Here is a 15937-nt window from a genome sequence, read left to right on the forward strand (position 1 = left end):
GGACGGTATTAGAGCTGTTAAGGATTTATATATATAAATGGCGGTTTTGCATCATTTGAGCAATTGTCAGAAAAATATACACTGCCACATTCCCATTTCTTTCAGTAGCTACAGATTAGGCACTTTGTACAAAAAGGCTACCACCCTTTGCTGGAGCATCCTCCCCAAGTACCCCCATAGATGCTCTTTTAGGACTTAATGCTAGTCTCAAGGGTGCCATCCCCCGGATTTGTGACACAATTAACGTTATCAACCCGCAATCTCTGAACAATCTAAGAACAATTTGGGAACAAGATCTAGGCCTGTCTTGCACAGAACCAGTGGGTTTAAGTTCTTGACCTAGTACACCCCTCTCCTTGTGCTAGACACAGCCTAATACAATTCAAGATAGTTCACCGTCTCTATCTTACTAAGGAGAAACTGGTAATGATATACCCAAACACTGATTCCACCTGTGATCAGTGTAACTCTACCACTGCAACCTGGCTGCACATGTTTTGGTCATGTTCAAGCCTTTAAACTTTCTGAAGGAAAGTCTTTGAATCCTTTAGCGATATGTATGACAATCAAACCCCTTCCTATTATTGCCTTGTTGGGATTGAGGCCTGGGGACGCAGTGTGGCCGACTGAAATACGTATATAATGTGGTTGCCTTTACTACTCTTGTTAGCTCAATGTCTCATCTTCCTCAATTGGAAGAGCTTGGCGCTACCATCCCATACAAGATGGCTTAGAGAGATTGTTTTAATTGAAGCTTGAAAAAATCAAATTGACATTGAAGGGCAATGCAAATAAGTTTGAGAGTCTGCAGGCCTTGCCTACTATGAAAACTTAACCCAAATTGATTGGGGGAGTTCATTACCCAATTCTTTCTTGGTTTGGAACAGCACTGTATTAGTCCAGCTAAGTTATTTTATGAAAATAAAGATGAGTGTAAACGTTTTCATTTTTTCCCTTTTATCTTTTTATTACTTTTTCTTCTCGTTTATGTCCATCTAATAAGGTTGCAGAGTACCAGATTGATCTAGAATTATTTTTAAGAAAGGGGTTCCTTGTCCGTTTTTTTTTTCTAATTTTAATATCTGAAGAATAGGTGGCATAGTGGTGAAGGGTGGCATAGTGTCGCAGTAGTTAGTGCGGTTGCCTCACAGCAAGAAGGTCCTGGGTTCGAGCCCCGGGGTAGTCCAACCTTGGTGGGTCGTCCCGGGTCGTCCTCTGTGTGGAGTTTGCATGTTCTCCCCGTGTCTATGTGGGTTTCCTCTGGGGGCTCCAGTTTCCTCCCACAGTCCAAAGACATGTAGGTCAGGTGAATCGGCCGTACTAAATTGTTCCTAGGTATGAATGTGTGTGTGTGTTTGGGCCCTGTGTGATGGCCTGGCAGCCTGTCCAGGGTGTCTCCCCGCTTGCTGCCCAATGGCTGCTGGGATAGGCTCCAGCATTCCCGTGACCCTGAGAGCAGGCTAAGCAGTTGAGATAATGGATGGATGGATGGATGGATGGATGGATCTGAAGAATCCCTGAATATGTTAAATGGAAGGTCTGGGATAGATTTTTGTTCAATGTCAACCCACGCCTGGAGCATAGATGGAGGGAAATAAGGCATTGTGGAAGTCAATTGGGCAGCCCAGTAATACCATCTCAGACTGGGTAGTACTTGAAGCCCCCCCCCCTTCATCAGGGGGGTAGAGTAGTTTATAGCGGAGTCTAGATTTTCTATTGTTCCAAATAAATTGGCTAAGCATTTTGTCAACTTTGTTAAACGTGTGTAAGGTATAGGGAATGGAATCGATTGGAAAAGATAGAACATTTTTGGTAGTGCTGACATCTTTATGATATATATTTTTCCCATCATTGACACTGGCAAACTGGACCATCAGTTAAGTGCCTCCACTACTGTGTCCACCAGAGGGTCATAGTTTGCCGCCAGTATTCCCTTAACAACAGGAGTGATCTTAATACCAAGGTACTCAAAACCTTCTTTGGTGACCATAAATGGGGTATCTACCACCAGTTTCTGCCTTTCTTCTTTATTCAGAAGCAGAAGCACTGATTTGGGTTTGTTTATTTTATATCCAGAGAAGCCCCCAAATGTTACAATGAGATTGATTAAGCTGGGAACGCCCCCCTTTAATGCAGTCAAAATAGGATGATGTCATCAGCATATTATTAAATTCTGTGTTCTACCTTTCTTGTTGTAATACCTGATAATCCTTCATGTTCTCTTATTGCCATAACCAGCGGTTCAATGGCTAACATGAAGAGCAAAGGAGAGAGTGGGCAACCTTGTCTAGTTGATCGTTGTAGAGTAAAAGCTGTTGGTATGTTGTTGTTTGTCAAGATTTCTATAGTAGGGTTTGTGTCCAATAGTCGAATCCACTTAAATATTCCGCCGAATCCATATCTAGGGTGAACATTAAGTAAATAATCCCATTCTATCCTGTCAAATGCTTGACGGGCATCTATTGACAATATTGCTGTCTTTTGCATTACTATGTCTTTCATGTAGCACATTCAGCACTCTTCTGATATTATGAAACCCCTGCCTTTTCATTACAAACCCATGTTCAACATTACTGACCAATTTAGGGACATATTGTTCTAATCTATTTGATAATGCTTTGCAGAGTATTTTTGTGTCACACCCCATCAGGCTTATTGGTCTAAAGGATGAGCACTCAGTAGCTGGTTGTCTGATTATAATATTAAGGTTATTATAGCCAGTCTTAATGAGGAAGAAGCATTCCTCTGTTATATGAGTCCTCAAATATATCCAGGAGAGGATCCACAAGCGTGTCCTTAAATTTTTTATAGAACTCTATTGGTATTCTGTTGGGACCAGGTGCTTTTCCACTTTTGATGCTGGCTATGACTCCCAAAAGCCTTTGTTAGTGGACCATCAAGTATTCTCCTTTCATCCTCTGATAGGGTCTGAAATCTTAAGTGGTCAAGAAAGAGTGAATGCTCCTGTTTTGTACTGTGCATTCTGATTTATACATTTCTTTTAAAGGTGATATTTATTTCAAGTGTTGTCAGATGGTGTCTTTATACTATTAATTGCCCTTTCGAGCTGCACCTTTTTAATCCGCCATGCCAACAGCTTTCCTACTTTCTCTCCCTGGTCATATTATTTTTGTTTTATCCATAACATACTTTTAGCCACTTTATTCATTGTTAATTTATTGTGTTCGACTCTCATTACATTTAGGGTATTTTGTTTTACAGGATGATCCCTGTCGTATAGCTCTCTCTCCAATGTTTTAATTTGGCTTTCTATTTTTTTTCCTTTTGCATTTTCTCCCTTTATTTGATAGCGATAGTTGAGAGAGAGACAGGAAAGGCAGGGGAGAAGAGGGGATGACATGCAGCAAAGGGCCTGGGCCGGATTCGAACCCAGGCTGCTGCGGTAAGGACTCGGCCTTACGTGGTATGCGCTCTACCAGGTGTGCCACCGGGATGCCCTCAGTTTGGCATTCTAAAGTTTTAATGTCTTTATTGAGTTTCCTGGTCTTGCAGCTCGTATAACTCGAGGTAATTCCGTGTATATAAGCTTTGAATGCTTCCCACCTAATACCGGCCATTGTTTCCTCGCTGTTCGTTTCAAAATAATAATCAATGTTAGTCTCAATGAATTTAACGAAGTCCAGATCCAGCAGCCAGAGCACTTGAAACCTCCAGCGAGGAGGACTTTGATTAAGTTTAACCAAATGTTACCAACACGGGGCTCGCTGGTTCAAATCCCCATGTTACCTCCGGCTTGGTCGGGCGTCCCTTTGGCCGTGTCTGCGGGTAGGAAGCCGGATGTGAGTATGTGTCCTGGTCGCTGCACTAGCGCCTCCTCCGGTCGGTTGGGCTGCCTGTTCGGGGGGGGGGGGACTGGGGGGAATAGCGTGATCCTCCCACGCGCTAAATCCACCTGGCGAAACGCCTCACTGTCAGGTGAAAAGAAGCAGCTGGCGACTCCACATGTATCGGAGGAGACGTGTCGGAGCAGCTCGGAAGAGTGGGGTTATTGGCTGGATTCATTCATTCATGCATTCATGCATTATCCAAACAGCTTATCCTTCCTGCGGGTGACGGGGGTGCTGGAGCCTGTCCCCGCAGTGCTGTTCGGTGGTGATACGGGTCTGTTCCCTCGACGCGTTTCGTGTTGGAGGAAACGTCCTGCATCACCCCGGTCATTCCCCCGTCCAGTGATGTTATGGAGTCCGCCATTTCAGTTAAGCTGCTGTCCATGTGGTCCATTCTGACCCTCTGAATGCACTGTTCATAACTCGCTTGATACGGCATGTACGCTAGCTGCGGTGCCAGTCTCCGAACTGGTCAACGGGAGAGTTGTGGAAGTCGATTTTTGTACCTACTTTTAGTGGCGCCCCCAGAAATGTTTCATAGGGGGGGCAAATGGGGCCACTGAAAATCTTGGGGTGGCACACCAAAACCAAAAGCCATGACTGAATTTGGGGAATTCTATGATGCTGTTGTAGTGTACTGTATAGGCTGGTTGAAAACTGTAAATATGAGAGTTAAGAAAAATATACATTATGGATTTAAATGAACAGCACCTAATGTAAAATATCAGATAGGAGCATATTATGCATAATCAGAAGCATATTCTGCATATGCGACTCGTGGCTGGGGGGGCCAGTGGGGGGGACAGGGATAGTATCAGGGTGGCCGTGGCCACCCTTGGCCACCCCTTGGGGGCGCCACTGCCTAATTTGCATCCGCTTGTGGGCATCTCACCCTGTTTTGGGGTATATTGATCAGTCGTATGTGGTGGCACACTATGTTCTGAACTGTTAAATATACTTAGCACAAAAAGTAAGGAAGTGTGTGTTTGGTAGATGATGTCTTTGTTGTAACAATGCTTCTTGGCAGTAAATCTTATAGCGTTGGAAAGCCTGTTTATTTCCCTTTTAAATGGCGCCACATTTGTAAGGAACATGTATTTGTGGGATGAGCAGCAGAGCTGAGCATGTGGGTTGCGTCCATGAAAAATGTGCCAAATCTTCTCTGCCAATGCCAAACAGCTTATTTTGCTGCTGCTATTGACTCTTGTTTTGAGCTTCTGGTACCCCAGGTGCTGCCAATCAGCTGCCTGGTATAAGATTTATTGCCAAGAAGCATTGTTACAACAAAGACATAATCTACCAAACACACACTTCCTTACTTTTTGTGCTAAGTTTAGTTTTATGAGGGGTTTTAAGATAGAATCGCACATGGTCGCGGGGAGCTAGTCGGCTAAACTGCCATCTTGGCCCAAGGCCACGTGCCCCGAGGCTGGGATTTCTAGATGAGTAGACTGTGATAAGATTATAAATCATGGGCAAGTTTAGGGGGAAAAAAAGGTTTTTGATTCATTTTAAAACCTTCTATCATACAGTAAGACACTCTCTGCCACTATGGACACTACTTCGGGTTAAATACTTTTTCCTTTCTCTACTTCACCTCTGCTAAATGGTTCAGCTACTGCTGTGGGGTTTTTTTTTTGAGATGCTTTATTGATCACCATGGGGAAACCGCGCTCCACATGTGTAGCTAGGAGCAGTGGGCAGCCGCCGTGCAGCACCCGGGGACCAACTCCAGTTGGTCTTGCCATGCCTCGGTCAGGGACACAGACAGGAGTACTGACCCTAACATGCATGTCTTTCTGATGGTGGGGGAAACCGGAGCACCCGGAGAAAACCCACCACAGACACGGGGAGAACATGCAAACTCCACACAGAGGATGACCTGGGATAACCCCCAAGGTTGGACAACCCCGGGGTTCAAACCCAGGACCTTCTTGCTGTGAGGTGACAGCGCTAACCGCTGCGCCACCGTGCAGCATGCACCAGGTTTAAGATGAAGCCAACGAAGGTAGCCATTTAAATTGCCGAGGCTTCAAACCCCTTCATGGCAGAAGAGCTCTGAAACGGAGTCGCTCTGTTTAGCATAAACTAAACTAAACAAATGGACGAGGTGCCGAGAACCAAGTGTCAGCCCTTCTGCCACAGACACATGGTCCTGTGGTCCTTTTTGCTCCTGTTGTCAATCACATTCAGCCATGTTTTTCCAAATGTGTTGTAGACAGAGGGAGGATGAAGACAGCGTGATTCAGACACGTCGGAAAACCTGTGAGACTTTTATATCGCCTCAATCAAAGCAGACAATATAAAAATCCATTAAAGGAAAAAGGAAATTAAACTGGTTTGGGCACGTTGGCCGAACGGAAAGGACACTTGCAGAGGGCATCCTGCCAGGCCTGGTAGAAGGGACCGGGAGGAGAGGGAGACCGAGAAAAACTGGGGTCAACATGGGAGAATGGCTACAGGTGAGCGTAGTGGAGGCGGGGAGAGCTGCGATGGATAGATGGATGGGGAACAGTGGAAGTGACTTGTTGAGGCATCAGCTGTGCTCCTGCGACCTCCGTAGGTTACAGGACTGATGATGATGATCAATCAAAGGCTGAGGCAGACGGGCATGCAGTAAAATAAGTCAAAACTCCCAAGAGACTACTTCACACATTTCAAAAATATTCTATGGAGAATAGGATGGTTATGGAGTTTTGGCATTACCTTAAACAAACTTGAAGTTTTACTGAATATAATCATCTCATCATTTGTCCCCTAGGTTTTGACCTTCTAAAACGGTTCCATAATCAACAAAGATGCTTAAAGCAGATGATGCGTTGCCGTGTTTGAGCTAAAATGGTTGCAGAAAGCTGCTTATTGTCAACTGCAGCGAGCTATCCTAAACCGAAAGGTTAGAGATGGCTCGCTGTAATTTATAGGCTGAGGAAGAGTTCTGTGGTCACAGTAACGACTTCTCATCTGAAGCAAAGGGCGGGTTATGCCAAAAAACAACGCTCACATGGGTGGATTTCTGTTCCCTGATCCCTTCTTTCTGCCCGGCTTTTCACCACTCCACTAAATGGCTGAGCCTCCTCCCAGTCAGACACCTATCAATATTTATAAGGCAATAAAGCCACAAGGACATGATGCACGAGATGTAGGCTACCATCAGCAAGATTATCACAGATTATAAATTATTACATGTTTGGTTGGATAAATTACACAATAACCAGTACGTAATCTGTAAACTATAAGACCCCTGAACACTGACAGGGGACTGATCTGGCCACGAGGACGCGGTGGTAAGAATGACCTGGACTACTTAATGTAGGGACTCTCTATTTCCAACCCACAGGGGCCAACAAGGCCCGCTATCTAAATAGTTTGACTCATACGCAGCCTAAAGTAAAGTTGACGAGGTCATGATTATTCCATGATTATTCGAGATGATGGACAACTTTTATCAACAGATGACTCGTCTGTGTGTGTGAGATTTATTACCCTGGCTGATTTGATAAGATAGTCAAGAGTCCACGTATGAAGGAAGACACAGATGCATTTAAGAGTGGATGGGCCCCTGTTGCCTCCGGCTTGGTCGGGTGTCCCTACAGACACAATCGGCCGTGTCTGCGGGTGGGAGGCCGGATCCCAGATAGCAAAATTGCTGTAAATTGAACCCCAGCACCCCTAAAATGAAGAGATTTTTTTATTTTTTACTGTATGTCCATGTTTAGTAAGCTGAAGAAATGTCAAAACCATATCCAGTATACGGTTTAAACGTAATTTTTTAACAACAAAAATACAGCACCCCCCATGCTTCGAAAATGGTTTGATCCATCCCCCCCCCAAATTTATCTTGCCTGGCAGGCCAGCACTCTGAGTGCTCAGCACCCCTAAAGCTCTGATCCTAGAATCGCCCCTGCTGCGTGGAATGATGGCACTTGGGCGGTCCGCTGCTGTTTGCCAGATCTGGGTCAGAACCAAGCCATAGCAATGCTGCATGTGCCACATATTTGCCAAAGGTGGCCCATATTTGTTTTGTGGTATTTGGGCCATATTCACCATTTACCACACGGGCCACTTCAGGGTCACATCCAGACCACATGTTGCCGAGAGCACCGCATCTTCGCCAAAAAAGGCCCACATGTGGTTTGACATATTTGGGCCATGTTTGCTATTAAACATGTGGGCCACTTCAGGCTCACATCCATTTTGTCAGAGCCAGAAGAAGAAGGCCATCGGTGCCGCATCACTGCCTGAAGTGGCCCACATCTGGATGCTATCTGGGATGTGGGTATGTGTCCTGGTCGCTGCACTTAATGCCTCCTCTGGTCGGTCGGGGCTCCTGTTCAGGGGGGAGGGGGAACTGTGGGGGGGGGGCATGATCCTCCCATGCGCTACGTCCCCCTGGTGAAACTCCTCACTGTCAGGTGAAGCATGTGGTAGTCTGCAGCCCTCCCCAGATCGGCAGAGGGGGCGGAGCAGCGACTGGGATGGCTCAGACGAGTGGGGTAATTGGACGGTTACAACTGGGGAGGAAAAGCGGCAAACCCTCCCCCCCAAAAAAGAGTGTTTGTATTAGAGAATGAGCCCTGAAAATAAGCATTGCTGTGCGTAAGTGAGATGTTTTTCTATTGCTTAAAATGAACCAAGCGTCGGTGTTAAAAACACAGAGGATTTTGTTTTATTGCCTCTGTCCAGTCAGCCGACCGACCCACCTTTTACCTCCTATTCGCTGTCTTTTGATAGAATGTGATGAAAATGAAGCGCGTTGCTTTTTTTCCGGCACCTGTCAGTATGACAGGTCTTTACACTGTGTTTTGATTTTGCTTCATTTTTCTCAGTTTGCCATTCGACCTCGTTTATTCCCACCATTTGTTTTGCAGCCACACCTGTTAGGATGCCCAGATGACATACAGACAGAGTGGTCTGCAGACAGCCTTCGCTTTAGTCCCACACTGCCCACAGATGTCAGGCTTCAGCTGGTTTAAACACCCTCAGTGGCTGCAGCAGGACTGTGGAGAGGTTCAGTTTCCAGAGGTTCTGCTTTTTGCTGCTAGGGATTTAGGGAAGCGGTGATTGCATTTACATTATCACCATTAGTTGGAAGAAGCTGAACCAAGTTCTGTTGCCGACCCCCCCGAGCAAATAGCCTCAAGACCGAGAGATGAAATGGGGACTAGGCCCCGGGGCTAATAGACTGATGCTCAGACACTAAGACTAATATTGACTATGTGTCGGCTGATTAGAGGGAGGAAGCGGCTTCATCACAGCATCTGTGAATGTTACCCGTGGTCCTGGTCCCTGCTGAAGCCCCCATAGAGACATCTGTCTAAAGTTGACATGGGTGCACAGCAGCGTGCTAGCAGTGCATGTTGCGGGTGAATGTGTACTGCGCTAACACACTTCAGCCCCGCAGCCACAACCCGTGCATCTAAATCTGACCAGCTAATGACTCGAACGTTCACACCATCACGTTGTCATGCAGAAAACCCCAACATTAATCTGACCGACACACACAACTGACCAGCCAGCAGCACAAACAAAACGCCATATCGTCTGGCTGGCTGAAAGACCGCTGCTTAACCCAATGCATTCTTTGTTTACGATGTGTGCAGTCCCCTAACCCCCCCCCCCTGATGGCTATGGCAGCCATCAGCGCAGCGGTGTTGGTGGTAACAGCTTTGTGTACCGTACGCCATGTGTTACGACTGTGGTGCCTTGAGCACAACAAACTTGTTGTCATGTGTCAGGATTTCTCTCCCCCCCCCTTTTCTCCCCAGTTGTACTTGGCCAATTACCCCACTCTTCCACGCCGTCCCGCTCGCTGCTCCACCCCCTCTGCCGATCCGAGGAGTGCTGCAGACTACCACATGCCTCCTCCCATACATGAAGAGTCGCCACCCGCCTTCACCTTCTTTTCGTCCACATCCGACTTCCCACCCACAGACACGGCCAACTGTGTCTGCAGGGACGCCCGACCAAGCCGGAGGTAACACGGGGATTTGAACCAGCGATCCCCGTGTTGGTAGGCAACGGAGTAGACCGCTACGCCGCCCGGACGCCCCTGTGTCAGGATTTCTATATCTGCCTATCTGTGTATGTGGAACGACAACACAGATTATGTTGTGTTGATCTAGCAAACGGTAACGGCTTCAACAAATTCCAGAAGTCACGACTAATACTGTATCTTGTGAACAGTTTAAAAGCTTTTCTCTTTTCTTTATTTTCAATCATGACATAACCTTTATACAAAGGAACAAAGGCAGCTAGCCACCTGTATGTGCTGTATGCAGGCATTGATCCATTATCCAAGCTGCTTATCCTGCTCTCAGGGTTGCTGGAGCCTATCCCAGCAGTCATGGGGCGACGGGCGGGGAGACGCCCTGGACAGGCCGCCAGGCCATCACAGGGCCGACAGACACACTACGTATGACTGACCCACCTAGGGACAATGTAGTACGGCCGATCCACCTGACCTACAGGTCTTTGGACTGTGGGAGGAAACCGGAGCCCCCGGAGGAAACCCACGCAGACACGGGGAGAACATGCAAACTCCACACAGAGGACGACCACCAGGGTCGGCCTACCCCGGGGCTCGAACCCAGGACCTTCTTGCTGTGAGGCGACCGCGCTAACCACTGGGCCACCGTGCCGCCCATATGCAGGCAACTGGGCCTAAATTAGAAGTCCTTTCTCAGTGATATTCATTCAGACCGCCCCCATCTCAGCCTTTGGCAGGTTAGCTGAAGGTACACGAGTGTAGAAGCATCAATTTGATGGAAGGAGCTGTTAAACGCCACGTGTCTGTTGACGAACCTTCCACCTTAATGATGAGAAAACAGTGAAACCAGGAACGTGACTAGAGACTCGCCCAAAGCACAACGCCACCATATATCCACTCCCGCTTCAGATACTTACTGCCGAGTCTTCTGGCACTCGCATGCGTTTTGGCGGTATCGCCCGCAAATATCCATACATACACTACCGTTCAAAAGTTTGGGATCACCCAAACAATTTCGTGTTTTCCATGAAAAGTCACACTTATTCACCACCATATGTTGTGAAATGAATAGAAAATAGAGTCAAGACATTGACAAGGTTAGAAATAATGATTTGTATTTGAAATAAGATTTTTTTTACATCAAACTTTGCTTTCGTCAAAGAATCCTCCATTTGCAGCAATTACAGCATTGCAGACCTTTGGCATTCTAGCTGTTAATTTGTTGAGGTAATCCGGAGAAATTGCACCCCACGCTTCCAGAAGCAGCTCCCACAAGTTGGATTGGTTGGATGGGCACTTCTTTGAGCAGATTGAGTTTCTGGAGCATCACATTTGTGGGGTCAATTAAACGCTCAAAATGGCCAGAAAAAGAGAACTTTCATCTGAAACTCGACAGTCTATTCTTGTTCTTAGAAATGAAGGCTATTCCATGCGAGAAATTGCTAAGAAATTGAAGATTTCCTACACCGGTGTGTACTACTCCCTTCAGAGGACAGCACAAACAGGCTCTAACAGGTACTATTTAATGAAGATGCCAGTTGGGGACCTGTGAGGCGTCTGTTTCTCAAACTAGAGACTCTAATGTACTTATCTTCTTGCTCAGTTGTGCAACGCGGCCTCCCACTTCTTTTTCTACTCTGGTTAGAGCCTGTTTGTGCTGTCCTCTGAAGGGAGTAGTACACACCGGTGTAGGAAATCTTCAATTTCTTAGCAATTTCTCGCATGGAATAGCCTTCATTTCTAAGAACAAGAATAGACTGTCGAGTTTCAGATGAAAGTTCTCTTTTTCTGGCCATTTTGAGCGTTTAATTGACCCCACAAATGTGATGCTCCAGAAACTCAATCTGCTCAAAGAAGTGCCCATCCAACCAATCCAACTTGTGGGAGCTGCTTCTGGAAGCGTGGGGTGCAATTTCTCCAGATTACCTCAACAAATTAACAGCTAGAATGCCAAAGGTCTGCAATGCTGTAATTGCTGCAAATGGAGGATTCTTTGACGAAAGCAAAGTTTGATGTAAAAAAATCTTATTTCAAATACAAATCATTATTTCTAACCTTGTCAATGTCTTGACTCTATTTTCTATTCATTTCACAACATATGGTGGTGAATAAGTGTGACTTTTCATGGAAAACACAAAATTGTTTGGGTGATCCCAAACTTTTGAACGGTAGTGTATATGAATATCTTAATGCACGAGTCCATAAATTTAAATAATCTATCACTAAATAGCTATACAGAGGATGCATGCAGGGATAAAGTTCAGAACTGCGTGGTTTTTCATATAAGCATGCCAGTTTCCTCATCCTTTACCTGCATGGTGCACCTGGTGCACACACATGCAGCTCCGGGGGTTGTTAGTTTGTCATCCCCGGTGTCTTACAGTGTGTGTAATCATAGCAGGCGAACACCGTGTGAGAACAGTGAGGCTTGTAACCTCGCCGGCTGCAGGAGCACCAGGCTACTGGGCCAAGACTGATCCTGTGTACACACTCGATAAGTGTGGCCCCGGGGAACCACGTGTCGAGAGGATAAATCGCCCGGGCGGAGCGCTTCATTACTCTGCATTCATAGTCGGCCGTGCAAGTGATACTGGGAGCAGCAAAGCTGCAGAATTGGGTTTTGCAGAAAAGAAAAGAAGCTTTTCCCCATTCTAAACGTGTTGTGTTTTGAACACGGCATGAGGGAGGAAGTTATAATTCTGTTTACGCTGTGATTTGACTGCTCTCTATGTGGTGGACCAAACTTCCTGTCGCTGTCAGGTCTTACAGAGCCCACTTCAAAATGGCTGTGTTCCCTCACATGCGAGTCTTCCTGAGGGACTCTTCTGTTTGTCGTGTGTACCCCCCCCCTTTTCTCCCCAACTGTAACCTGCCAACTACCCCTCTCTCCCGAGCCGTCCGGGTCTCTGCTCCACCCCCCCTCTGCTGATCCGGGGAGGGCTGCAGACTACCACATGCCTCCTCCCATACATGTGGAGTCACCAGCCACTTCTTTTCACCTGACAGTGAGGAGTTTCACCAGGGGACGTAGCACGTGGGAGGATCACGCTGTTCCCCCCAGTTCCCCCTCCCCCCTGAACAGGTGCCCCGACCGACCAGAGGAGGCGCTAGTGCAGCGACCAGGACACATGCCCACATCCGGCTTCCCACCTGCAGACATGGCCAACTGTGTCTGTAGGGACGCCCGACCAAGCTGGAGGTAACACGGGGATTCGAACCAGCGATCCCTGTGTTGGTAGGCAACAGTATAGACCACTACGCCACCAGATGCTCGTGTCATGTGTGTTCTTGTCTTCATTGCTGCGCTCTGTTAGTGTTACCCGCTGTCAGAATCAGAATCATGTTTACTGGCCATGTAGGTGTACACACACGGAGTGTGGGTCTGGTTTCGTGGCTCTCTCAGTCTACTTAACATAGAATAACAACACTACAACACAACAATCTTCAGATATATACACAAGGACTGACTTACACAGGCGAAGTAAGAGGTGATAAGGTGCAAGAGAATATGGATGGTGCAGAGAATATATATCAGAGATGCTGAAATACATGTTAGCAGGTTACTTACACACATGCCTGAGGTAGATGTACATGACGGAGTGTACCAGTACACGTATAATGTACAGTACCGCATATACAGCATGTACAGTACATTATATACAGCATGTACAGTACAGTATATACAGCATGTACAGTACAGCATATACAGCATGTACAGTACAGCATATACAGCATGTACAGTACAGTATATACAACATGTACAGTACAGTATATACAGCATGTACAGTACAGTATCTACAGCATGTACATTACAGTATATACAACATGTACAGCACAGTATATACAGCATATACAGTACAGTATATACAACATGTACAGTACAGTATCTACAGCATGTACAGTACAGTATATACAACATGTACAGTACAGTATATACAACATGTACAGTACAGTATATACAGCATGTACAGTACATTATATACAGCATGTACAGTACAGTATATACAGCATGTACAGTACAGCATATACAGCATGTACAGTACAGTATATAGAGCATGTACAGTACAGTATATACAACATGTACAGCACAGTATATACAGCATGTACAGTACAGTATATACAACATGTACATTACAGTATATACAACATGTGCAGTACAGTATATACAACATGTACAGTACAGTATATACAACATGTACAGTACAGTATCTACAGCATGTACATTACAGTATATACAACATGTACAGCACAGTATATACAGCATGTACAGTACAGTATATACAACATGTACAGTACAGTATCTACAGCATGTACAGTACAGTATATACAACATGTACAGTACAGTATATACAGCATGTACAGTACAGTATATACAACATGTGCAGTACAGTATATACAGCATGTGCAGTACAGTATATACAACATGTGCAGTACAGTATATACAACATGTACAGCACAGTATATACAGCATGTACAGTACAGTATATACAACATGTACAGTACAGTATATACAACACGTACAGTACAGTATCTACAGCATGTACATTACAGTATATACAGCATGTGCAGTACAGTATATACAACGTGTACAGTACAGTATCTACAGCATGTACAGTACAGTATATACAACATGTACAGTACAGTATATACAGCGTGTACAGTACAGTATATACAGCATGTACAGTATATACATCATGTACAGTACAGTATATACAGCATGTACAGTACAGTATATACAGCATGTACAGTACAGTATATACAGTACAGTATATACAGCATGTACAGTACAGTATATACAACATGTACAGTACAGTATATACAGCATGTACAGTACAGCATATACAGCATGTACAGTACAGTATATACAGCATGTACAGTATATACATCATGTACAGTACAGTATATACAGCTTGTACAGTACAGTATATACAACATGTACAGTACAGTATATACATCATGTACAGTACAGTATATACAGCATGTACAGTACAGCATGTACAGTAGAGTATATACAGCATGTACAGTACAGTATATACAGCATGTACAGTACAGTATATACAGTACAGTATATACAGCATGTACAGTACAGCATGTACAGTACAGTATATACAGCGTGTACAGTACAGTGTGTACAGCATGTACAGTACAGTATATACAGCATGTACATTACAGTATATTGAACGTGGTTGGATTATTTGACAATGATAAGCCTTCATTTGAATGAACTGTCTTGTTTATTGGTGTAGCACAGCACTTTGTCTCCTGTTGTTGACATGGTACAGCTCTGTGGTCAGCAGTTGTTTTTAATTGTGCTGTATAAACCTTTACTGGACTCCGTTAACGTTTGAAATGTGGTATCCTACAAATCGTTAACGTTTGAAATGTGGTATCCTACAAATCGGCGGTGTTTCCCTTATGTTTTTCCTCTGGTAGATGCCTCATGTGTGCTGACCAGACGACCATATTTCGTGGGGAGGTGGTGTAATCGTACCTTTCCTTTATCCCTCATGGAGCCTTTGCCCAGGATGGACATCTTCACGCCCGTCTCCTCCTGTAGTCTCTTCATGGAGTTCCCCCGGGGCCCCAGCAGCTTCCCCACGAAGTTGAACTGAAACACAGGTGAAGAAAGGAGGTGAGCCTCAAAGTTATCCTGTCTCAGACTTGCTCAAAAACTCTTAAAATAGATACCAACAAAAAATGTAGTGTTTCTAAAAGCTAGTTACTAACGACTGTCGGCTGAAACCGGTGTTGTTTCACGATGAACGATGCTTTCTGTGGAAGTGTGTTTCAACATGGAGGGCCGTGGGGATTATTTCCTCTACGTGTCATATTGAAGGTGGGTAAAACAAAACTTTAACACATTTGAAGAAAAAGCCAATGACAAAGAACTTCTGCTGATCATTGGTCAACTCCCTTATCAATATGTTCTGGTGGTCCATTCACGATATATCACGTGACACGGTGTAAAGAATCAATAAGAGTGTGAGCTGACATGCAGCACATTACCAGCATGAACCGGCTGAGCTGCAGCGTAACGTCTGCTTCTGTCCCTTTATTGACCCATCTGCCCTTGCTCATATTTCTTATTGGAGCTAAGGGTCAT

At 45.3% G+C, this 15937-nt stretch overlaps 1 protein-coding gene across 1 annotated transcript in view; it reads right to left on the minus strand.

Moving 5' to 3' along the window:
- khdrbs2 (KH domain containing, RNA binding, signal transduction associated 2) overlaps window positions 1-15937 on the minus strand; it is a 120548-nt gene that overhangs the window by 47460 nt on the left and 57151 nt on the right. Inside the window, exon 3 of the mRNA XM_056292355.1 lies at window positions 15326-15442. Within this exon, the coding sequence (XP_056148330.1) occupies window positions 15326-15442 (117 nt within the window). The remainder of the gene's footprint in view (window positions 1-15325; window positions 15443-15937) is intronic.

This window comes from Lampris incognitus, chromosome 13 (assembly GCF_029633865.1).
Source record: "Lampris incognitus isolate fLamInc1 chromosome 13, fLamInc1.hap2, whole genome shotgun sequence".
NCBI lineage: Eukaryota > Metazoa > Chordata > Actinopteri > Lampriformes > Lampridae > Lampris > Lampris incognitus.